The 25,572-nt window shown below is 33.7% G+C and overlaps 3 protein-coding genes and 1 pseudogene across 4 annotated transcripts; 3 read left to right on the top strand and 1 right to left on the bottom strand.

Annotated features, from left to right (window-relative positions):
• Window positions 1–734: 734 nt before the first annotated feature.
• LOC108326550 (uncharacterized) lies at window positions 735–5,120 on the top strand (annotated as a pseudogene).
• Window positions 5,121–5,187: 67 nt separating this feature from the next.
• On the top strand, window positions 5,188–5,813 carry LOC108324771 (2-hydroxyisoflavanone dehydratase-like; the record flags this gene model as incomplete). Its single annotated transcript, XM_052874096.1, is given in 3 exon segments — window positions 5,188–5,458; window positions 5,461–5,550; window positions 5,553–5,813. Coding segments are annotated over 3 exon segments (510 nt in total), but the record flags the coding sequence as incomplete, so codon positions are not given.
• A 3,067-nt stretch (window positions 5,814–8,880) lies between these two features.
• On the top strand, window positions 8,881–11,824 carry LOC108324157 (RAN GTPase-activating protein 2). Its single transcript, XM_017557008.2, has 2 exons — window positions 8,881–9,135; window positions 9,975–11,824. The coding sequence occupies exon 2, from the start codon at window positions 9,986–9,988 to the stop codon at window positions 11,576–11,578; it is 1,593 nt and encodes a 530-aa protein (XP_017412497.1). The 5' UTR covers window positions 8,881–9,135; window positions 9,975–9,985; the 3' UTR covers window positions 11,579–11,824.
• A 1,755-nt stretch (window positions 11,825–13,579) lies between these two features.
• Window positions 13,580–24,252, bottom strand: LOC108326024 (probable ATP-dependent DNA helicase CHR12). 2 transcript variants are annotated; one of them, XM_017559250.2, is made up of 12 exons: window positions 23,918–24,252; window positions 23,394–23,547; window positions 22,261–22,325; window positions 21,766–21,954; window positions 21,066–21,215; window positions 17,699–18,085; window positions 17,054–17,313; window positions 16,683–16,901; window positions 16,191–16,398; window positions 15,961–16,114; window positions 14,857–15,462; window positions 13,580–14,466 (listed from the first exon to the last, which is right to left on the bottom strand). In XM_017559250.2, the coding sequence occupies exons 1-12, from the start codon at window positions 24,068–24,070 to the stop codon at window positions 13,766–13,768; spliced, it is 3,246 nt and encodes a 1,081-aa protein (XP_017414739.2). In that variant the 5' UTR covers window positions 24,071–24,252; the 3' UTR covers window positions 13,580–13,765. The 2 variants fall into 2 exon arrangements, with proteins under 2 accessions (XP_017414739.2, XP_052730298.1); XM_052874338.1 differs by lacking the exon at window positions 23,918–24,252 and having other exon boundaries at window positions 21,766–21,971; window positions 23,394–23,409.
• Window positions 24,253–25,572: the final 1,320 nt, after the last annotated feature.

Here is a 25,572-nt window from a genome sequence, read left to right as displayed (position 1 = left end):
TGAAATTGCGTACACACTTCAACCAAGTAACACAATATATAAATCTGTCACTTTTTTTCTATTAGAATATAATATAGATTTCTTTGTAGCATATTCTGATGTTATTCTTTTTTTTCTGGTAAACTGTTCTCTAAATCGATAGTGTCTCTTAGGTATATTTTGATGCTAAAATCAGTTTAAGTTTAATTAGTAAAACAATTAATGTTGTAATATAAATATAGTAATTATTATTTTAAATTTTACGTCAAAAATAAAAATAATAGTTAAAATATTATTATTTTATATTACAATGTGTCTTTTTAGTGGAATCTGAGTGATTTGTTGGATATTCCATTAATAAGAGATTTTTTAGAGTGGTATCAAAAATAAATTGGTGAATGTTTAATTTAAAGGAAACAATATCTTACAAGTGTAAATATCTATATCTGTAAGTGTGTTATCTCTCCCTACATGATGATTTATGATGGAGGACGTATGAACAATTTTGTGGTGGATTTAACGTGAGATAAGTTTCAATCGGTGTTTGGACTAATTATCTCTTAGGTAAAAAGACTTACAGTGTAACTTTTGATCAAAGATCGATCAACAAACGCTTAACCCCACCAATAGTACTACGCGCAAATTGTTTTAACTAAGTCAAAGTCGTTTTCGTTTTGGATACGATTTCAAGTTGAATGGCAGCTATAAATAAATGCCAAGGGTTCCAATCCAACCATTCATGCTTCCATCTCCGCAACTTCAGTTAAAAATGGCTTCCACCACCACCAATGCCAATGCCAAACAAATCGTTACAGAGATACCCGAGTGAGTTCGCGTCTTCAGTGATGGCACCGTTGAACGTCCGCGCGATTTTCCGATTGTGCCACCGACGCTGCACAACTTTAACACAGGAGTGTCGTCCAAGGACATTGCAATCTCAAACAAACCTCCAAAACCAATTTCGGCACGAATTTACCTCCCAAACATCTCCAATTCCCAGACAGAGAAGCTTCCCATCTACGTCTACTTTCACGGGGGTGGCTTCTTCTTCGAATCCGCCTTCTCCAAACTCTACGACGTCCATCTGCTGAAGTTGGTTTCTGAGGCAAAAGTTATGGTAGTTTCCGTGGAGTACAGACTGGCCCCAGAGCACCCTCTCCCTGCAAGTTATGATGATTGTTGGGAGGCTCTCAAATGGGTTGCATCACATTCTGACTCTACCAAATACCCCACAGACAACACTGAGCCATGGCTCATTCACCATGGTGACTTCAACAGAGTATTCATAGGAGGAGACAGTGCAGGTGCCAACATAGTCCACAACATTCTTGCCTTTCGTTTTGGGCATCAGTCCTTGCCTGGAGACGTTAAAATACTGGGCGCTGTTCTGGCTCATCCTTACTTTTATGCCTCACAGCCTGTTGGGTCTGAGCCTGTTAATGGAATTGAGCAGAACTTCTACAATCTTGTTTGGAAGTTGGCGTACCCATCTGCACCAGGTGGGATCGATAATCCCTTCATTAACCCTTTGGCTCCCGGTGCTCCCAGTCTGGCTCAACTTGCTTGTTCTAAAATCTTCATCTGCGTTGCTGAGAAGGACGGTTTGTGCGACAGAGGAGTTTGGTACTATGAGGCTGTGAAGAAAAGTGGTTGGCAAGGTCAAATTCAATTTTTTCGTCAGGAAAACGAGGATCATGTTTACCATCTCCTCCAACCAGCCCTCAATCAAGACTCTCGTAACGCTTACAAATTGATCAACCTCATCGCTTCTTTTCTAGTCAATCATTAGATGCTTAATCCCTCACCACTCACTCTTATTTTCTCCATTTTCTGCCTGTAATAAAACTACTTTATGACGTTCAATAAAAATTGTCTTACATTATTACCTTTCTCCAATTCTTCCTTTGATCTCCATTCTTTAGCTCTTCCTATTATTTTTCTATTTTAATTCTTTTGTATTTAATTGTTGCGAAGACACAGACAACTCCAATTGGGTCCAAGACAGTCACGTCTCTTTACATGTTGTACAACTCTACTTCATATCACGCCAGGGTAAATTTTCAATGGAGGCCACAAAAAATGGGTCCCAATTACTTTTTTTTACATATAATGAAATATATCTTATATTGGATACCGGTAATATTTTCTAAATTATGTTATTTTCAAATATGTCTTGAATATTGAAATGGCCATCTAAAGTTTATTATCGGATATATTATAAATTGGTTTTATATCAAACACGTGAGACTTCCAATTATTTAATCTTTAAAAACTGCATCTTTACTTTATCTTATCATTCATTTTGTCTTTTATGAAACGTTTTGTCTTCCATGAAAGAAGTTCATCAAGATAATGAATGAAGCTATTTTCATGGTTGAGACTTTCCGTTTGAAATTGCCGTTAGTTGCGTATTCTTTTCAATCCAACTTATAATTAAGGATAAAAGTTCAAACGAAGTAATTTTTAGCTAAAATAGATATATGTAAAAACTGTCTGCGTGGAAATGTAAATAGAAAAATTATTTGAATAGTTTAGTAATATAAAGAATTAAAGTTGTGATTGATTAGTATTGAAATTGAAGGCATCATAGGCACATAACAATTACACGTAAAAAAATATTTTAAAATAAAGGATCAATTTCTAATAGTATTATATCAAAATATAGTACAACGTGCCTTAATGGAAATACGAATTGAAAAAACAAATTGACAACAGAAAGAGTGTATTCTTTAATTCGCGGAATATCCTTATAATCCCATCTAGTAAAAGTTGTGAAAATTTACAAAGATGAGCTGTCATTTTATTATTATATCTTTAATTATTTATTATTAAATTCATCTAATCATTTTACTATTATATTTTTAATCATGTATTATTAAATTCATCTAAGATTTATGTCTCTGAAAGTGTTTAACAACCATATATTTGAATGATGTTTGTGGATGAGAAAGAGCCAAGTCCATAACTAATTTTCATGTGTTTATAAATGGTAAAAAAATCAATTAGTTGACTAATTCACGTGTTAAATAAAATAGTAAGGATTCATGTTCAAAAAATTTACTTTTTAAATTATTATTAATTAAAAAAAAAATACAACATTTGAACATAATTTTAAAAATAATAAAAATTAATATCTAAATATTTAATTCTTTTATTATTATTGTTTTCAAATTATTGACTAACATTTTTTCAACAAATATTCTCACTCATCCAAAAAAAATCATATTACTTTTAACATAAAAAAACAATTTTATAATCTTATTTTTATTTATTAATTATTTTATTTAACCTCATTCACTTATTTTCACTTTTAAATCCACTCAAAATAATACAAAACTTTATTTTAAAATACACTTAAATCTTTCATCGTCCTTTCTCTCAAATTTTGTATAGTTTCAAAGAAACACGCCACGTTGATTAATGTGACATCCACTAATATCTAACTTATTTATTATATATTTTAGTGAATTATTTCACCTCATTATTCGTGATAACTTTTTTTTTATAACTTTTGGTATCTCTGTCCCTTGAAAGCAACCTAACAAATTCTTTATATTATATATTTTTCTCTTTCAACTCATGCACATTATCGCATTATTGCTCTAAGAAAGCATGTATTAGCAATAAATTTTTTTTTTATCTGAATGTTACGGCATTAGCTTATTATCTTTTATTTTTAAAGTGTGTTTGAGTCCAGTAAAGATGGAAAAAAAATATTAACACTGAAAATTAAAATAAAAAATTGAAGTCTATAAAAAAAATATAAGGTTTGAGATAAAAAAACTATCTTCAAATAAATTAAAAATAAAAATTGGTTGTGGGACCATGTACATGTCCCCATTCCGTGACGCCCAATCAGCCCATATCTCAGCCATTATTTATGAAAACATGGTTGTGAGGCTAATCACTCATAAAAACTCCACCAGTATTTCTGTCTAAAAAAAAACCTAACTCCTCTGTTTCTAATTACTCTGTTCACATGGCTTCCACCAACCCAAAAGAGATCGTTGCAGAGCTACCTACCTATATCAGAGTCTTCAGTGACGGCACCGTGGAAAGGCCAAGAGAAACACCCTTTGTCCCACCTTCAATTGATGACCCTCTAACAGGGGTCTCATCCAAAGACATCGTCATCTCTCAAAGCCCTCCTGTTTCAGCTCGAATTTACCTTCCCAAACTAGCCCCAACCAGTGACCAAGACCATCCTCAGAAGTTGCCCATCTTGGTCTACTTTCACGGTGGTGGATTTTTCTTTGAGTCCGCTTTCTCCGAACTATACCATCGCTACTTCAACATCTTCGTTTCCCAAACAAACGTCATAGCGGTTTCCGTGGAGTATAGGCTCGCCCCGGAGCACCCTCTCCCCGCATGTTACCATGATTGCTGGGACGCTCTCAAATGGGTTGCGTCCCATTCCAATCAAAACAACGCCACCAATGAAGATCCTTGGCTGATTTCCCACGGTAATTTCCAAAGAGTTTTCATCGGGGGGGACAGTGCAGGTGGGAACATAGTTCACAACATTGCCATGCGTGCTGGTACTGAACCCTTACCTTGTGATGTTAAAATATTAGGAGCTATTTTCTCCCATCCTTACTTCTGCAGTTCGGAGCCAATTGGATCCGAAGCTGTTACAGGGCACAAACAGCGTTTGTTCTGTTTAGTTTGGGACTTTGTGTACCCTTCTGCGCCGGGTGGCATTGATAACCCCATGGTCAACCCCTTCGCTCCTGGGGCACCAAGCTTGGATGGACTTGGGTGTTCCAAGATTATTGTGTGTGTGGCTAGCGAGGATAAAATTAGGGATAGAGGGGTTTGGTACTTGGAGGGTGTGAGAAAGAGTGGGTGGCAAGGAAAACTGGAACTGTTTGAAGAGCAAGGTGAGGATCATGTTTATCATATCTTCCATCCCGATTCTGAGAAAGCAATGAAGATGATCAAATGCTTGCGATTGTTTCTGCACGAGTAGGCCAAACTTCTTTGTCGGAGATTTCAATGCTATAAGAATGCTTTGTTTGTTTGTATGACTTATAATGTTACTGATATCTTATTAGAAGAGCAGGTTCTTCTGTATCAGTATTGTTCACAGTAATTTATGAATTCAGTTACCATAACGAATATATGGTGAACAGTTAATGTAATTTTCAACTTTGTCTTCTTTTTATCAGCAAGATAAATCTTTTATAAGAGAATATTTATATGGGGTGATCTACTGAATATGTACAAAAGGCAATTATTCATAAATTATGGGGTGATCTACTGAATACTGCAGTTGCCAATATTGCACACAACGCAGTTCATCGTGTGGGTATTGATAGTGGGGGTTTGTTAGGGGGTGTGAAAATAGCGGGTGTGGTTCTTGTTTTTCCGTTGTTTTGGAGCTCTAAGCCGATTTTGTCCAAAGCTGTAGATGGGTTTGAGGAGAGTTCGGCCATGCAGGTGTGGAGGTTTGCGTACCCTGATGCGCCACACGTCATCAATAACCTTTGATCGATCCTTTGGGTTGTGGGGCTCCTAGTTTGGCCTCCCTAGGGTGCTCCAAGATGTTGATTTTTGTAACGGGGAAGAATGATCTAGGGACACAGGGATTTGGTACTATGATGCTGTTAAGGAAAGTGGGTAGGAGGGTGACGAGGGAGAGGAACGTTGCTTTCAGATTTACCATCATCAAATCGAGAATACTAAGATCACCATCACTTCCATGGCTTCTTTCCTTGTTTGAACACCAACTTGGGATAGTTGGTGGAATAAATTGGAGAGAGGGTGTTTTGTTGCAGAGGGATCGTAAGGGAGTTGTTAGAACGAAGTATCATCACTCGTTTCTGTTTTGTGTTGTTGCATTCTGCCCAATTTTGCTCTTGTTGTTTTCTTAACCAATCACGCCAATTTCTCCAACTTATGTTTCAAAAGTTTGTATTAAATAGTACCAAAATAACCTAGGAGAATTCTTAAGGAAAATGTTTCTTGAACAACCATTTTTGACAACATTTAGACACGCGCACACGTGTCAAAATCTGAGTGGTCTAGTTGGAAAAATTAAATGAAAATGGACCACTCAGATTTTGACACGTGTGCGCGTGTCTAAATGTTGTCAAAAATGGTTGTTCAAGTATCATTTTCCAATTCTTAATTTGTATATGCCGAAATAAGATTAATTTGAATTTAGATAAAATATAAACAATCAATTTGATAATGTTTTTGTATTGGTACTTTTTTCAGTCCACTTAACTCCTACTTCAATAAATTGTCTACATGTTAAAAAAAATGGTTCGAAACTTTAAAAGAAATAAAGCAAATAAAAAAATTGTAAAACTCATCGATACATATAATTTAATTTAATTATTTATTATTTTGTATTTCAATATTATTAGTTAGTATTCTTTTTATTATATTATAAATATAGATAAGAAAAGATATTTCAAGAAAGAAAAATATTATAAATTTATCTATTCATTTCTAATATTATAAATGAACAAGTGATACAAAAATGATCAATATTAAAAACTTATTTGTTTATTTTTTTATGTTTGTTTTTAGATTACGCTTAGATTGTATCATATATTTTTTTGAATTATGTTTGAAGTTTAAAACTATTTTAGAGTGAAATTTATTTAGATTTGAATTAAAAAAATTATAATTTTTCTTATTTCAAAAAACTTATAATTAAGTGAGTCAGTGAGCCAACCCGTTTAATACACCAACCTATGGTGAGTCGGACCGGATTTAAATATTTTTAGCTTGCTAATAAGTGAGTCAAGTTGGATTGACTCACTAAATGATCAACTCGTGGTGTCAGGTCGAATTGAGTTATCCGTTTTGACCATTCTATTTAAAATAATTTTTTTCTATATTTTTCTCTTGCCATTCGTTCTCTATTCATACACGGTGATATTCTCTTTCATATACTCTTTTTTAATGTCTTTTATGGACTTTAATTTTGTTGAAGTTGTATATTATTTTTGTTGAAAGGTGGAATTGATTACTCGCTGCAACGTAATCGATTACTTGGTGGAATTGATTCCACTTGCTTTATCTTCTATCACAAAATCGGTTATTCTTCAACATCGAATGGGTTTCTCTTTCATCTTCAATCTCAACCTCGGGTCCATTTGGATAACCATGGATACTGTCAGCTCAATCTTGAACCCATTTTGACGACCACGCTGTCAGCTCAACCTCCAATTCTTTTGCACAATCATGGACACTATCAGCTCGTCTGCAACCTGCATCACTGCACTGTGAACCATGAATAATGTCACTCTTGAGATTGCATGTTTCTTTCAGGACAAAAAAGGTTTTTCACACACATATATATACCCTCGTATCTCATCAAATCAGCACAAAATGAAAAATCCATGAATCCCGCAAATGATCGCGCAAATTCAATCACAAATCCGTCTGCTCAAACAAACATAATTAGAAATAATATTAATATAAAATACATAAGTTGGTATAAATATCGGTTTACAGATAAGATTTATGATTTGAATTAAATTTAAACTCTATTTCTTGATATTTTTTTCCATGGAAGCATCTACTTCTAGCGAAGATAATTTGAATGTTTATGAGTATTTTACTGAATTTTGAATTATTTAGGATGAAGTAGATAACTATAAACTAGAACCCACTATACCCCGCTACTGTCTGCAAAACAAAATGTACCCGGCATATTATGAATAATATCTTGGAAAGAAAGAAAGAGCATCAAGTTATCTAACGGAATTTTATATTGCTAAGATAAATTCTAACCATTATTCTAATATTAGATTAAGAGATGGATTTTAAACTTAATTCAATCACACAAAAATTGATTTATAAAATAAGATTTGTATCATTATATATTATAAATTGGTCTTATTTTTAATTAACGACGTGAGACTTTCAACAATATATCTAATTTCATACTACTTTTTTTTTGTACATTTTTTTTTCAAATATTTATTTTATTATTTGTTTTGTAAAATGAAAACTCGTGGTAGACAACAGAAGTGCTTGCTGCACATTAGAAATTAATATGAAAAGGTCCAGTTTAAATTCATAAATTTTGAATAGTTACAGTGTAATTCGTTTTACTTAAATCCATCTTTTACTTGTACAGTGACGTAAATATAACTTAATATGTTCAATTGGACTTAAAAATATAAGACGACTTATCATAAGGAACACAATTATTAGGAGTATATGAATCTTGAACATTATATATATATATATATATATATATATATATATATATATATATATATATATATATATATATATATGATGTTAACTAACAATTTCTTAAACCGTTGGATTAATAGTAAAAAGGAAATATTGTAGATATTAGAAATATATTTGAATAATAACTCGTATCAAGGTTAAAGAAAAATTATTTTTTGTCCATAAGATACAGTTTATTAAATTATGGGAGAATATATGATGAAAACGAAGCTCACTAAAAAAAAGGTGTTTCAGAACTAATTTATTAAACTATACGGAGTAACATAACTAAATCCAAATTGATAATTTAAAAGTAAATCATTGTTTAAATGTCTGAAACATTGATAAATTAATTATTGATTAAATGAAAGAAATGTGATTTAGTATTTAAATATGTAAAAGCTATAAATTGATTTAAATATTATAACTTGATCACGAAAAATATCCAATTTAATATCAAAATGATTACTGAAACTGCAATGTGATTAAAAAGTGGTTCAATAAAACTAAGCAGATAGTAGTTATTGAACTCTTTTATAAATTCAAAAATTAAATAAAATTTAAAAAATTTTAACCACTGAATTAACCATTTCACACACCCTAATTAATATATTTCTAAGAAAAAAACCTCAAGGAAAACAAGTTGTGTTGTTGAAATTAGGTCGGCGTTAGAGGAGTATCCACAAATTCAAATTTTGTTGTGATGTTTCTCTAGGGTTGAGGATTATAATGACAACAAATGGCATGCCACTTTTAAAAACAACACTTTTGTTTTGGTGCTAACAAAAGTACTCTCTTTGATCCTTTTCTTTAGCATCATTAACGTTTCCCTCCTCATCCTCTCTCTCTCTCTCTGGTTTACTATACGGTTGTACCATTCAAATTAAAGGATTGTGCGAAACTGCAGAGTGAACTGCAGTAGAGGGGTAATTAATCCTCAGATCGACGGAAAAAGAGGTACCCTTTTCTCATGTATAAGGTTTTTGCTTCGCACGTTGCGGTTTCTTAAATTTGTCTTCCTCCCCATCTTTGTTTATACTGTTCCCATTTCCTCGCGCTTTCTCCAATGGCTTTCAAAGTTGTGTTTAAAGTTTGTAGCTTTGCATAGTGTCAGATCTGTCGCATTCTAGCTTAAAGTTGAGATTTTTATTCGGATGGATTTGATTTGTGGGTGAATGAACCAAACCAAACTGTTTGTCGGTTATTTATTGCTGTCGACGGTTTTGTGGGCGTTCTCTTCTCTTCAGGAAACACCCCTCTACACACATTCGTGACACGTTTTGATAAGTTTCCACTATAAACTCTAACCGTCTTCATTTTCTCATCATGTTTTCAATGTTTAATCTGTTTCATAAATAGTTTATGATTGGAACGGAAAGAAAGTGTCCTACTTTGTTTTTGCAATCAATGTTGCGTTTTTATGGTATTCGTCACAGCAATTATTTCATGGAGGGAATTTCTTGTGTCTGTGCTCCTATTACTGACCCGTCCAGCGAAAGATTTTTCTTATCCATTCAAAACTTTAATTTGTGTTAAGTTGTCCTCAACAGTTGGGGGTATGGGGCCTTCAATAATGACGACAAGATTAACTACTAACTTAACTGCCGTATCTCTTGAAATGTATTTTCAGTTTGACATCTTCAGTTTTGTATTCTGTTCGAAGGGCTGATACCATATTGGGGATAAGCATCCCCATTAAAAATTGTTTTCTCGAACTAGTTGGGATGAACTAATTTCTGTTCTTGTTATGTATCCTCGAATGTTCCATTACATACTTACACTAGTTGTTCTTGTAGGTATCATTGACATGGAGCCCGATTCACAGCAGAGATCATTTTCAATCAAATTATGGCCTCCTAGTCAGAACACTAGACAGACACTTGTGGAGAGGATGACCAACAATCTGACTACTAAATCTCTTTTCACACAGAAGTATGGAACTTTGGACAGGGAAGAGGCTGAAGAGAATGCAAAGAGGATTGAAGATGTGGCTTTTGCAACAGCAAACCTGCACTATGAGAAAGAGCCAGATGGTGATGGAGGTTCTGCGGTTCAGCTTTATGCCAAAGAATGTAGTAAGCTCCTCCTTGATGTTCTCAAAAGAGGACCTGGTAGAAAGGAGGATGAAGTGGTGACATCTTCTCACACCACTACGCCTCATGAATCTGTTTTTGATATATCTAAAGGCAAACGGGCATTCATTGAAGCAGACGAGGCACATGAACTTTTAAGTCCATTAAAGGATCCAGGGAATTCTTTCACCAAAATATGTTTTAGCAACAGAAGCTTTGGGATAGGAGCAGCACAAGTTGCCGAGCCCATTCTCACTTCCCTCAAGGACCAGCTTAGGGAAGTGGATCTATCAGATTTCATTGCTGGAAGACCAGAAGCGGAAGCTCTTGATGTTATGAAAATATTCTCTTCGGCCCTTGAAGGCAGTGTCTTGAATTCCTTAAACCTCTCGGACAATGCATTAGGTGAAAAAGGTGTTAGAGCATTTGGAGCACTTTTGAAATCCCAGAAATGCTTGGAGGAGCTTTATCTGATGAATGACGGTATCTCAAAGGAAGCTGCTGGAGCAGTTTGTGAGTTGATTCCTTTCACAGAGAAACTCAAAGTTCTCCATTTTCATAATAACATGACTGGCGATGAAGGGGCACTAGCTATAGCCGAGGTTGTGAAGCGTTCTCCTTCATTGGAGGATTTTCGTTGTTCCTCCACTAGGATAGGCACTGAGGGTGGAGTTGCCTTGTGTGATGCTTTAGGGAATTGTACCCATCTGAAGAAGCTTGATCTACGAGACAACATGTTAGGCACTGAAGGTGGGGTTTCTCTTAGTAAAGCTCTTTCCAAGCACACAGAGCTAAGAGAGGTATACCTGAGCTACCTAAATTTGGCAGATGATGGTGCAATTGCTATAGTCGATGCTCTTAAGGAGTCAGCACCTCAACTTGAAGTTTTAGAGTTGAGCGGGAATGACATTACAGCTGATGCTGCTCCTGCAATTGCAGCCTGCATTGCAGCAAAGCAGTTTCTGTCTAAGTTGAACCTCTCTGAGAATGAACTCAAGGATGAAGGTGCCAACCTGATAAGTAAAGCCATAGAAGGTCATGGTCAGTTAAAGGAAGTTGATATAAGTGCCAACCAAATAACCAGAAATGGAGCTCGTCAATTGGCTGTGACTGTGGTGCAAAAGGATGATTTCAAACATCTGAATATTAATGGCAATTTCATTTCCGAAGAAGGCATTGAGGAGTTGACGGATATATTTAAGAGTTCTCCTGACGTGCTGGGTCCATTAGACGAAAATGACCCCGATGGAGAAGACATCGACGAAGAATCTGAAGAAGGTGATGCAGATGAACTGGAATCCAAAATGAAGAACCTTGCGGTTGATTGAACTGAAGCAGTTGAAGTACTTTCATGTTCTGCTGCTCAAGCAACTCTTATGTAACTTCAAGTTCATCAATTGCCAGCAGACAATCATCGACGGGACATAAAATGTCTGCAACATGTAGCGAAACCTTGTTTTTTTTTTTAGTTTCATTTCATTAAGGTAGATTTTATCATTTTCAGTTGCTTCCCAGCAGTCATTAGTGTAATGACATCTTGTATTCTTCGATGATGTGTTATTTTGTTTTACATATGATTCTGCTTTTGATGAGATGTTCAACTACTAGCTGTTTATGGGAGCCAATTCACCTTTCCCTTTTTGAACACAACTCTATTATCAAAATACTAGCTTAAATTTATGGACAAATGAGATTTTTTTCTTTATTAAAGTCTTAAAAATTATTTACCCAATGAACATCGAACAACTTCAATTCCCGAAATAGACTCTATTATAGCAGCATTCTCAGATTTTTTTTTCTTTAAATAACATAATATTTTAAAATTTATTTATTCGAATGGATTGTGGTCAATTTATTTTCTGGAATAGACCTTGTGCTGTAGTAATAGAAAATTTGGTTCTAAAGGAGCTGAATTTCCATCTGGATTTGTGAATTTTTTGTTTTCGTTCTGTTAGAGGATTGGAAAGGAGCATGCACTATGATGTTTTCCATGGCTGAATTAAATTCAGTTTTCCAATGACCAAAATTTGGGAGGGGTTTCTGTTTATATTTTATTTGTTTTCTAGTAGGGGAGGGTGAAGATAAGTGGGACAAATTAAATTAAAAAGCTTGATTAAAGTTAGGAAAAATAAATTTTAATTAGTTTGTGGGAGAAAAGAAATTTAAAAATGATGTAAGTTGGAATATAATTTTGTTTTATAAAAAAATTAAATATTTTAAAATTTAAAAATTGAAGAAAATCGTAAGACTCTGTGAATGTTTATTGTTATTATTATTATAATTAGTGAATTGAAGTTTTGAAAGGATTTTAAAAAATTAAAAAATGTAGTAACACATGTAAATTGAATAAAATTATAGTGTAATTTTTATATTTATATACAAAATGATTATGTCCGAATAAAATTTTAAATAATTAATTATAAATGTGTGGATGAAGATGTAATTGATTTGAGAGAAGGAAGTAAATAAAATTAATTTAAGGGTAAAAAGTTAATATAATATGGAAAGTTGCGAAGATGTCGTCTTTCTTTAGTCCCAAATGTTTTATTTTTCATTTCTTGCGCGCGCGCGTGTGTATATATATAATATAATATAATGTGAAAGCAATATAAAATAAAACTGATTTTTAAAATGCATCCTCCTCTCATCTGTTATTTTTTAAAAATGATCATTTTCGTTTTTTTTTTTCACTTTCTCTACCCATGGAAGAAATATAATTTTTAATCTATTTCAATTTTTTGTTCTCTTCTCACTTTTTAATTATTTTTGCCTTGCAACCAAAGAAAGGTGATTATATAATTTCATACTAATTTTTTTTTTTAAATTGTCCACTTAAACTTATGCGCTCAAGGCGGGATAGAAAAATATCAATAATAAAAAAAAAAGTAAAATAATCAATGAAAATATATGAATGTTCAAAAGTCAAATTTGCTGAAGTTTAATATTATATTGAAACTATTAATAATGCTAAAGCTAGTATTTAGATAGTATTTAGATGGAAGAGATGGATCAAAAATTTCTAAATTAAGAAGTATACCTTGCAAATATAACAAATTTTGGCTTTGTAAATTAATTTATTACATTGTTCATACTGCCAATCTATCAATCATTATAGTTTTCCAAGTTAGAAATAAATTTAATAAACTGTTTTTGGTTCTGCATTGAAACTGCCAAACACGTGTAAAATTTATGAAACTATATTTCGTGAAGCAAAACCAAACATGCATGTAGATATCAATTTGTAATCATACAATTATGACATCTGCTTAAACTATTTTCTCAAGGAAAAACAGTGTAATTCAAGCATCCACCAAAAAATAGAATATAACTTAGCCTCGAATATTTTCTTTCATTAACTTTTTTAGCTAAATATGGATGTTGCATACATAATAGAAAAATCTGGCCTAATACACGAAAGTTCCTTGTCTTTTTTGCCCTAAGATCTTCTTGCAGAATCACAATCAATAGTTGTGCAAAATTCTGGCACCCATAGGCAATGACTAATTAAACTCAAATCAGTTCCAGTTTGCTCTTCCATTGGAAGAATGCCCTCTGGCATCAGATAATGAACCCTGGCCCAGAAAACTTGACCTCTTCTTTTTGTGAGTATTCCATGATAACACATGGTGGTTCAAACCACTTCCAACATCCTCGTATGTATGTTTCAGGAAATTCGTTCCTTCAGATTTGAATCTCTTTGAAGAAGGGGTCACATGGAAACTATCTTCACTCGTGCGATCGTTTGTCATAGGAACACTTTCAGTCCTCAACTCTAAACTTTCTTCTGCTACTGTGTTATCGCTGGCTTGAGCAATGCTGTCAGATGAGTGGTGGTCTCTTCTTTTTCCTTTAGCTGAAAACTTTGATATGTCTTCTCCGTTCTCCACAGCCTTCATCCATTGCAGATCACTCAACGTATCTGCGTATACCACTTCTTTTCTTTTCCGTTTTCCAGTGACAGCACTGTTGAAATCTTTGGACTTATCATCCTTGTTAATTGGAGAATATACCCAATCTGGCAATTCATGTTCTTCCATGAGACGGGATCTGTAATTTTCCTTTTGTCTTCTCTCTTCATCCATTTTCTCAAACAGCCAAAACTCCTCGTCAGATCGGGCAGCAAGACGGTTAATTTCTCTCTCACTCGGCACATCTGTCCCAAGTGAGCTTGTACCTCTGCGCATAATCTCTTCTAACATTTCTCTTCTGTCCTGGGCTGCACACACAAAAATACTAGTGGTTCAAATTATCTTCATCATTTAGCAATACGACCTAAGGAGCACGAATATGGTAAACACAATTGCATGGAATAATTAACTGATTCCAATTGAAATTTTAAATCTTTTAACTTTTGACATGTAATAAATTGGATTTTCAAATAAATAGAATCCAAGATTAAGGACTACTTATCCATGTAATCAGTTCATAGCTCGTGACAGTTAAGAACATAAATGCATACTATATATACACGAAGAATTGCTAGATGAAGGTTATAAAGAATAGGAGGCAAATTGCTGGCATAAATGTATTACGTGTTCTGAACCAGTGAAAGAAAAAATCTCCCCTTTTCATCGCCCTTTAGGCAAAAGTATCACAAACTACAAACCTGTCGAAGTTGTGTTGAAAAGTCCTGCTTGGATAACTTTGGCATCAATGCCCATTTTTTGTTTTGCACGCTCTAGAATCACCTCTTCAATTGATCCTACACTAACCAAAACAAAAACCCTAACTTCCTTTTTCTGTCCAATGCGATGCGCTCGGTCCTCGGCTTGTTGATCCATTTGTGGATTCCAATCGCTATCAAAGATTATAACAGTATCTGCTGTTTGCAAGTTCAAACCAAGACCTCCAGCACGAGTGCTCAAGAGAAACATAAAGTATGGGGAGTCAGGAGCATTAAATTTCCTTAGAAGATTGCCTCTTTCCTCAGTTTTTGTTGAACCATCAAGTCTAAGATACTTAAAATCATGAAGTCGTAAATAGATTTCAAGAATGTCCATAAGTCGAGTCATTTGTGAGAAAAGGAGGACTCTGTGACCAGCTCTGCGAAGTTTTGGGAGCAAACGGTCAAGAAGTTCAAACTTACCTGATGCTCTAACAATCTCCTCCTTACGTTTATACATATCATATTCTCCCACGAATAGGTAGGGATGGTTACAACACTTTCTGAGTTGCATTGTTAAATTTTGTAGACTTTTTGACTTTCCAGAACCTGTAAAATATAAATATTTGGGGAAAATTTGTTAGGAAGTTCTAAGAAACCAGACAATCGTACAGGGATGTGAAACAAGTGATGTTAAAAGTCTGGGTACTATTTTTTAGTAAGAGGGAAGACAAGACACCAATAATAGGTCATTGAAAGCCATATTTATCTTGAAGTAGAAAATGGTCATATTTCACATATTCATAACAAAGTTGAAATTGGTAAAACATATTAATAAGGAAAATATATGGAACTGGGGGGAATAGGCTCATAACTTACTTCCCAAAAGATGGGTTAAACTTATTTCACAAGCATGTTGAAGATAAAACTAAATTCATAGTTTGAGAACCACCAATGGAGGCAACAACAGTGCAAGAGGGGAACAGGATGAATACCTTTAGCATATCAATATGAAAACCAAAGAAAGTATGAGAAAAAATGTATGCTTTTACGTGGCTAAAAGAAGTGAAACAGGGAATAACTGGAAGACAAGAAATAGACACGAACCGTTGTCCAACCCAACTCTGCCTACATCTGTAACTTGTTGATAATATACTTTCTGCCAGGCTGACATATCACATTTGAGTATGACCTGAGATTTCCCAGGAAGAAATTTTTCCACCTCATCTTTTTTCCTTCTTAATATGAAGGGCCTTATTACCTAAAGATGGAATGAAACACATCAGAGAAGAGGGGAAAAGAGTACAAGTATAGGAAACTAGAAGAGAGAAACACACTTGATGCAGGCGCCGGATGATCAATAGTTGTTCCTCATCTGTGAGGGAGACATCAACTCGGTCTGCAAAGGGGGCATTAAACCAGTCCTCGAAATTTTGAACCGAGTTAAAAATGTTTGGAAGGAGAAAATTAAGCAAAGACCACAACTCCTGCAAACTGTTCTGAATTGGGGTACCAGTCAACAGAAGTCTTCGTTGGATGTGATAACTGCACCCAAAATATTTAAGAATTAGAGAAGAGAGGATCTAAACCACCTGAAGTGTGGTACTACACTATCATGTAATGGATTGACTTAACCATTGAATACTTTGATCGTCTATATGTTATGAAAGCTATCCATTTTTATTCATTATATCTCTTTTCTAGTTCAGTGCAGTCATCAGAACTGTTTAGAGTTGTCCTAAATAAAATAGATGGCTATCATAACCAAGAATTTTAGGGAAGTAAACATATTAATCCATGTCATCACTATATGTTGGGCAGAATCATACCCATTGTCCAAGGTTCTTGCCAGAGCAGACTCATGGTTTTTCAACCGGTGCCCTTCATCCACAATCAAGTACTTCCATTGAATTTTCTTGAGAAATGCTTTATCTCTCATTATAAGATCATAGTGTGTCAATAAAACATTGAATTTCCCCTCCCCTGATAACTCTTCCTTCATTGCCTTCCTCTCATCCAGCCGTCCGTCATAAAGAATAGCTGTGATGCTAAATCAGAAAGAAAAAGAACACGTGATTTGAGTTTTGAAAATTAAAAGTGACTATGATGATGATGTGCAAAATTCACAAACATATGCATATCTCCTCTCCCCTTGCGAAGAGGGGAAAGAAATAATTTACAATGTCTGCTCTGGGCATACCTAGGAACCCATGTTGTGAATTCATTGACCCAATTTGGCAGAACTGCCTTTGGAGCAACAATCAAGTGGGGACCGGTAACACCCTTGTTTTCCATAAGATATGCTATAAGCGAAATTGTTTGTATCGTCTTCCCAAGCCCCATTTCATCAGCCAAAATTCCATTTAAATTGTTATTGAACAAAGAAAGCATCCACTGGAGCCCCTCTATCTGGTATGGTCTTAACTCTCCACCTTGAAGAATAGATGGTTGCTCAGTCACCTGTAAGCAACTAAGTTGGTTATTTTCCATTGCGTTGCTACAACTTTTACTCAAACAACTACTAAGGAGCGACCTTTTTATTTTATTTTCCTCAAAAGAAGAAACTCAAAAAAATAGGAAATTATACAACACATTTGGAGGAGAAGAAATCTTCCTACACACACAATCAAGAAAACAAAGAAAATAAAATATATCAATGAAGCACAGTTGACATTTCCTCCAAACCCCCTTGAAAGATAATGCATTACACCAAATAGAAACGGGCGTCTAATTTCCCAAATAAGCTATTATGGTAAATGTCTAGTAAGAAATAAGTTTAACAAAGCATGAAAATTGTGTTGAAAAACTTTGTATTTTTTCTCCAAGAGGTGTCATAGGTACTGACCTTTTCTTGAATTGAATGTATGGCAGAATTGTATTGCCGCTGACCCTCAAGTAAATCACTGGAATCACCATTATGATCAGAATCGATCATATCATCTTCATCAATAGGTGACTCCTTAGAAATTCCATTCTTTTCTGACTCTGGTAAATCTGCTTCAGAATCTTCCAATGGCTCAATACCATCTGAATACTTTTTGTCTTTTTGACGTTGAACAGCTGCTCCTAAATTTACTAGTAGTTTATTTGTTTCTTCAAGAAGCAAAGTTAATCTCTCATTCTTACTCTCTTTCACCATTCTCATGTACGCTTCTTGATCATCAGCCTTCAAGGCTTGGAACCTCAATTTCTCTGCCCGAGTTGCTCGTTGTCTTTGTCTTCCATGCCATGCCTTCAAACGTATTTATGAGAATAAAAAATATTATCTTAACCCACAATGAAGAGCAAAAATTTCATCTAAAATGAACTGTCCAGGAACTGAAAAGGACACAACATTAAGCTAAAAAAAATCTTCATCATATTTCCGAAATAAACAATAGTCTAAGGAGTAAGAACTCTGCAATATTACTAGTATACGTGAGCATATAAGAAAAGTTATCTGTACAACAAATTGTACAACTAGTATGAGGTGTGATCAATCCTTTGTCTCCTATGTTGATAAATATTGAGAGGAGATGGTCCTATTAAATTACCAGTTGGAGAGTTATTTTGGATTTCTCAAACAGAAGACTCACAATGAACATGATGGATTGAAGGATGGAATGGGTAAGATTTGTTTAAAAGAACTGGAATCTTGCAAGGAAAAAGAAAGTAAACGGGTTTCCTCAAAGAATGTGACATCAATTGATACGTAGTTTCATCTAGTAACCGGAGAATAACATCAATAACCCTTTAGAAGACGTGAGAAAAACACTTTTGATAGTCCTCCAATAAAGGCTGAATATGCCTGGAGAAAAATCATGAACAAAGCAAGTACAACAACAAAAACATGAAGAGATGTGATGCAACGACTCTTCTAGAAAAATGGTTGAATGAAGGATTTTATTTGCAAGAGATGAAGAAGACATCCTATTTATTAGGAAGGTAGTGAGATCCCCATCACCCAAATGATGAAGAGGAACATTAGCCTTGAGTAACAAAGTTCGTGCAATTCAAAATAGATGTCTATTTTTTTCTTCTTGCTATTCCATTTTATTATGGTGTGAGTGAACATGTGAACTGATGAAAGATTCCTTGTGAGGATAAAAAGAGTATAAGACGTGAATTCTTTAGCATTGTCACTTAAAGAAATTTTAATTATTATTCAAATGGATTCTTGATCCCATTAAAGAAAAACTCGAAAATAGACAAAAGTTGAGATCAATCTTTCATTGAATATACTTAAATACATCGACAATATTCATCCATAAAAGTCACAATATCTAAACCCAAAAGATGTTACACTACTTGGACCCTAATGATGTGTTTGGATATACAACTTTAAGAGGGTAATTAATTTTTATAGAGAATTTGAAATGCTTTATAACAAAATATATTTTGGATACAGTATTTTTAAGGAAATTAATTTTTTTACGTTTTATGAGTAATTGGATTATCTAAGATTAGAAAATTTTAAATTCCACAAAAAAAGTAACAGTTTAAAATTTTTCATACTCTCAAATTCAAATTCATGTGATTTTTCTTTGTGTTCTCTCTTAAATTCGATTTGCGGTGGACTTGACTAAGATTGACCCATTATTGAGACGACTGTTTAGTTGATATTGAATAGGGCCTTGTTTGGTTGATATCGAATAGGGCCCTTTTATTAATGTTAATAAACTTTTTTTTTTCATTTAAACTGTTAAAGATTGTTTTATTTTTATCTATTGTTGTAAACAATTGTTATTTCTCGAGCGATAGCCAAGATTTTCTCTAATGAAATCAGGTAGACTATGTTTTCATCGATGTGAACTAGATATTTTCGATTGACGATAATTGTGGTTATCTTTTTGTCAATGTCTGCAGTGATTATAGTTTTATCATCAACACCTATGTTTTGCTTTGTCAATAATTTCTAAGGATTTTTCTTTCAAATGCTGACTAGGAAAATTTTTGGTGAACATTAATTATAATTTTTTTTTGCCAATGTCAATTGGGAGAATTTTTAGTTGACATCAATTGAAAAGTCAACAAAAAGACTCCAACCAATAGCATCATAAAATTAATCCTAATTGATGTCAATCTAAATAATTGTGATTGAGAAAAAACTTTATCGGTATTAGTTGAAAAAATCTTGATGAGCTTTAACCGAAAAATAACATGAACCAATATTGACAAAAAAATATCATCAATATTGATGTTTTGAATTACTAAAAATTGCTTCATATATAATTTTTGTTTTGGATTTTGGTGGTAATCGAAATATTTTATCCAAATGAAAAAAATTCAAAAACAGTGTGAAATGAGATCAATTCAAATTCGATGTATTTAAATGTCTCATAAATTATGAAATTCACTACACAAATGCAAAGTAAATGTCTAAATAGATGATGGAAAAAACAGACTTACATCTTGTTTCATATTGTTTAGGTAAGAAGACTAAATATGGTTGTGTAATTGACATGATTCACAATCTGATACACGTAATTTGTTCAGACCAAGAACCATTTTCAACTTTAATAAGTTTGGACGTCCTATGTAGTCATGAAGAAGTTTTGGAGATGGAGCAGCAAAACAAGACACATAAGGAGTTGTTTCTAGACAGTAGAGACCTTGATATTCATGTTATACACCAATTAGTCAATCTATACCACATTCATATATGACAAGAATAAACATAAAATGTTCCAGAACAATTTATTAGGTCAATTGACTTAGAGAAACAAGATTGAAAGAACAACAATTAGGAATAGATATAACAAACTTCAAATTTAGAGGAGAAAGAGAGACTTGACCAATTCTTTTGGAAGCAACCTTATATCTATTTTCCAAGGCAATAAGATAAAAAAAATAGGAGAAGACAAGGAAGAAAATAGAAAATCAATAATGTGATCAAAAGCACTTGAGCCAATTATCCATGGACCTTAACTATCCATAGATTGACAAACGTAGGTTATTGAAATCATAGGTGTTAAAGATGCTTGGGCTTGGTTGTTGGACTTTAAGCAAAGATACTCTGATATTCTTTTTCAGAGAACTTTTTTTCCAAACGTTCTTAACGAAACATTTGCTACTTTTTTCAGGAAAATCGGTCAAGGAGTAGCATGTTTTTTAAGTATGACGCATTCTCTTACAATAAGAACATTGAGAACGACCACCTTTTCCATTCTGCCCTCCTCAATTTCCACATATGATTTATATAATAAATAAAAAATAAGAGAAGAAAATTGTACCTGGACACCATCATTCCTCTGTTTTCTCCTCTTCAAAGAAGCTTGAATTTGTAATTGGAACTCACGGACAGTGTTGAGTATTTCTGCAAAAAATTTCCTTGTTCTAGTCTCTATATGATTTTTCTCCTTTTCTTCTAATCTTGATAGTCTCTGCATGTGAGAAACTAAATGAGATGAGTTGTATAGAGTAGTTTCATTTTATATTCAAACCACACAGACATCAGGAAATAGAAATTGACTCACTACACCTGTGTCTTGTGTATTTAATTAGTACAAGTATGGCTGGTGATCTATAACAATTGAAATTCCAGATAAATTTATATTCCCTCGTCACGCCATAAGCATGCCTATGTGAATTTGTTTGTCCCTTTTCCCAATTTGTCAACCATACTATTATTGTTCATTTGGAGAATTAATTGATAAACAACTGACAAATTACAAAGTTTTTAATAAAATAAAGCCCGTTGTGTTCTTCCTTTGCCTATCCCAGGTGAAAAATGTTTATTATATATTTCATATTTACAAACAGATAATATTGGATTTTCTAGTCAAAGCATAAAAGAAAACGTAAACTCATTGCATCAATGAAGCCTTTAAATCCGCAGATGTAGCAATAACCATGATATCCATGGTACGAAATCAGCTTTAAACACACAAAAGGAAAGAGGGGAACATACTTATCACTGTAAAACAAAATTACCTCAGCCTCCCGTTTCTTCCTTAATTGATCATCAGCATCCATGGCAAATGGATCTCCAACCCCATACAATGGACGACGCAGCCTCATCATGCCCCAATCAAACAATTGCCTGTCCGGATAAGCACACTTAGCATTGAGCCAGTATTCAGAACTCACATCAGTACGAACCTTCATCTGCAACTCTGCAAGCTGCCAGAAAATAAGTCCTTGCCAACAAGGACACAATTATTTGTCATTTCTCGGTTGCAGTTGATAACGAATGTAAAAAATCAACTAATTTCCTCACTGTAAATTATTTTCAACTTTCATTACATTAAAGAGTTAGCTAAAATGGTTATTATACCAGTCAAACTATGTCGCACTTCAGGTGCATCAAAAGAAAAAGCAGGACAACTATAAAAAATTAGCAATCAATTTGTGAAAGTTTGGTAACGCTTCATTAGACATGACTCACAATAACTAAGCATTGTAGAAAAATCCCAGAATCAATTTTACCTTTAGTCCATAAAGTTCAAGCAAGCATTTTGTCTGCAGGTCCTCTCCCCTGCTTGAAGGCAATTCTGGATCAACACAGTAATACAGTTCTTCAGTAAAATAGTCAAAGCTCCAACTTCGCTACCACTACCACTTAATGTATATGGTCATATCAAGAGACATGTTCAGAGATAACATAAAGCCACTTCAAAACACTACAGTTAAGTTTCAAAACAGATAGCTTCATGTCAGAAGGATACTTTATCCTATTCACCCTCTCTAACAAGCTTATAAAAATATATTGGCAAATATAAGTGTTTCTATGAGGTGCTTGATGTGTCTTTCTAGGTCCTGAGGAGTAGTGAGTTGTTTGATCGAAAAGTGAAACAGACTTTCCTCCTTGATGCAGCTGATGTGATGAAGCAACAGACACAACTACATCATCCAAATCTGGTGAGTTGACTCAATTCTTCTCTTGAAACACTAAATAGGCGCCAGATATATAAACTAAAGGTATCTAAACCAAATATAGTTAGCTACACTACATATGGTTGACTTGAATTTCAAGCCATATACATGTTTTTAAACTACACTCTACAGTTAATACACTCAGATTTAATTTGTTTATAACTTCATACACCAAGAAGATAAACATACTAAAGCATAACTTTTGTAAGATCTTTGATACCAAATACAACCAGCTAATTGAAAGTTTTAATGATTGATGGGACGAGAATGATTCTTTCTCAATATATTTGATGATTGTAATGAATTGTTGTATAATGGTCAGAAAGTAATAAGACTGAGTTATGAAACTTGCTGCCTCCACCCACTTTTCTCCTCCTGACAAAGCAATCATCCTAACCACATAAACTTTTTGAAATATATGTGCCATAGTTCCAATCAGTTCAATAAACGGGCTTGCACAAGCCATACCTCTAAAAACAATCAATAGTATAACAACATTATGCAATCACATCAATCACTGGTAGACGAGGATAGCTACATGAATCACATGTTATCACTTAGTTCGGTTAATTCCCCCACTAAGGGTAGACAAAACAAGCACCAAGAAACTATTTACAAATTATATCCAAATTCAGCACCAAGTCAACACGGAAACAAGCAAACAGATTATAAATTGAATCATTCACCTTGAAGATCATTCAATCGATGCTGAATCTGACTTCGATACCGACTTTCCCTTGCTTTCTCTAGTTTAAAACCAGACACGCAGTTTGGACGCTGCTTCGACAGTGCATCTTCAAGATCCAATATCAAGTCCTCTCCAGAATTACCTCCATCATCCTACAATTTCAATAACAACAAGTAAATTCTACGCAAAAAAAATAATAATAATAAAAATGTAGCGGCATACAATACAACATAACTGAGCTATACGAACAGTCTAGAAGCAAACGACACCAGAAGTGTACGGCTAGGTAAACTGTAACACAAAATAGAGCTGAACACATGAACGACGGAACCGAAAAGGAAATCAACGTTTTGCACATTGAGTAGACGAGTGGCGACGTAGCTGGCGAGTGCACAAAATTCCAAGCGCATACACACATACGAACAAAACAAGAAAGTGCGAAGAGCAAAACAAACGGCGAAACCTAACGCAAGATTAGCGAAAGGAGAGAGAAAGAGAGAAAAAGAAAAGAGAAGAGGTTACATGATTGCGGTAGATGGAAGAGACGGAATTGAGAATATGAGGAGGGAGAGGGAGGTCGCGCGAGAGAAGGTTGAGGGCACAGATGAGTGTCTTGGCGTGGTGGCGCTCATTCTGCGTCTCCTTCTCCTTCTCCTTCTCCTTCTCCTTCTCCATGGCGCGAGCGAGTCGCAACGGTCCCTTATTCTTTTTTTTTGTTAACCAATATTTGAAATTCTCAATTACTCTGTGACTCTCACTCACCACACAGACAAAAACGCACTCTATCACGCCTTGTCTTGTGTTTACTCCGCGAGACAAAAACCCCTCCCTTCGCCTTCTTTGGGTATGAACGTATTTGGGGACGAATTAAGTTATATGCTACCAACGCGGCACTCCTTTTTTCCTCAACTCCAAACGCGCCTCTATATTCCGCAAAGACCTTTTTGCCCTCTTTTTTTTTAACATGCAATATTGACCCTCTTTCAAATCTTTTAAAAAAATTGAATTTTACTCAATTAGGTACATGGACGATGATAGATTCAGTTACTTATTTAATTACAACATTTTTTTTTTCAATTCTAAAAAACATGATAATTTTTTTCTAATTAAAATTTAAATAAAGTTAAATCCAAATAATGTTAATAATATAACTTAAAAATAATAAATTGAGTGAGTTGTTAAGTAGTCTAAAAAATAACAAATTTTGTAATATAATAATATAACTTAAAAAAATTCAATGAGTTAATGAGTCAATTCGAGTTCATTATGGATTCAATCAAGATAAGTAAGATTCTTAGTAAATTGAACTCAAATCTATAATGACCTATATTGATACACAAGTTTAAAACACACTAATTTATTTTAAAGAATTTTATCAAGAAGAAAAATTGTACTAATTAATTTATATCTACTACAATGAATACTTTTATTTTAAAAGGTGCTTATAATTTTTTTCTTATTTAAAACTAAGTATACTTGACTCACGACAGTTCTTTTTATAGCTATTTTCAATTTTATTTGAAAAGAAAATCATTTGTTGATATATATATATATATATATATATATATATATATATATATATATATATATATATATATATATATATATATATATATATATATATATATATATATATATATATTTATCTAATTCATCAAAATCATGTTATTAGCTGGAATAAAATTGTCTTAGGGTCTGTTATTAAAAATAACACCTTGTCAAAAGGACATTGTAAGTAATGATAAAACTTTTGTGCAAATTATTGAAACATTTTCTCTTTAGGTAGGTATTGTTGACCTTCCTTGAATTTTATTAAATTTTCAATTGAAATTAATTTTAAAATAAGATACTAATATGATCAACACTATCAATTCGTTAGATTTCCTACTATTGACTTTATATGTCACATTAAAAAGTTGAAAAAATATAAGGTGGAACAAAAAATGCAGCCATATAATCTTGAATGCTGCACTTTGCGTCCATTTCCCTGACTATAAGCATCTTCATCCGTTCATACACCACCAATGTTTTTTGCTGCATTTTTCAAAGCAAACATCTTTTCATCAAGACAATGCACGTTCAAATTTGAACTTTTACCGTACATCGTATTGTACATTTTTTTTTTGTTACAGAAAGAAAGATAAAAATGCAGAAGCAAGAACTACAGAGTTAGGTTC

Source organism: Vigna angularis, chromosome 3, assembly GCF_016808095.1.
Source record: "Vigna angularis cultivar LongXiaoDou No.4 chromosome 3, ASM1680809v1, whole genome shotgun sequence".
NCBI classification, from domain to species: Eukaryota; Viridiplantae; Streptophyta; class Magnoliopsida; order Fabales; family Fabaceae; genus Vigna; species Vigna angularis.
The sequence above is the reverse complement of the archived record's forward strand: the minus strand, read 5'-3'. Positions and strand labels throughout refer to the sequence as shown.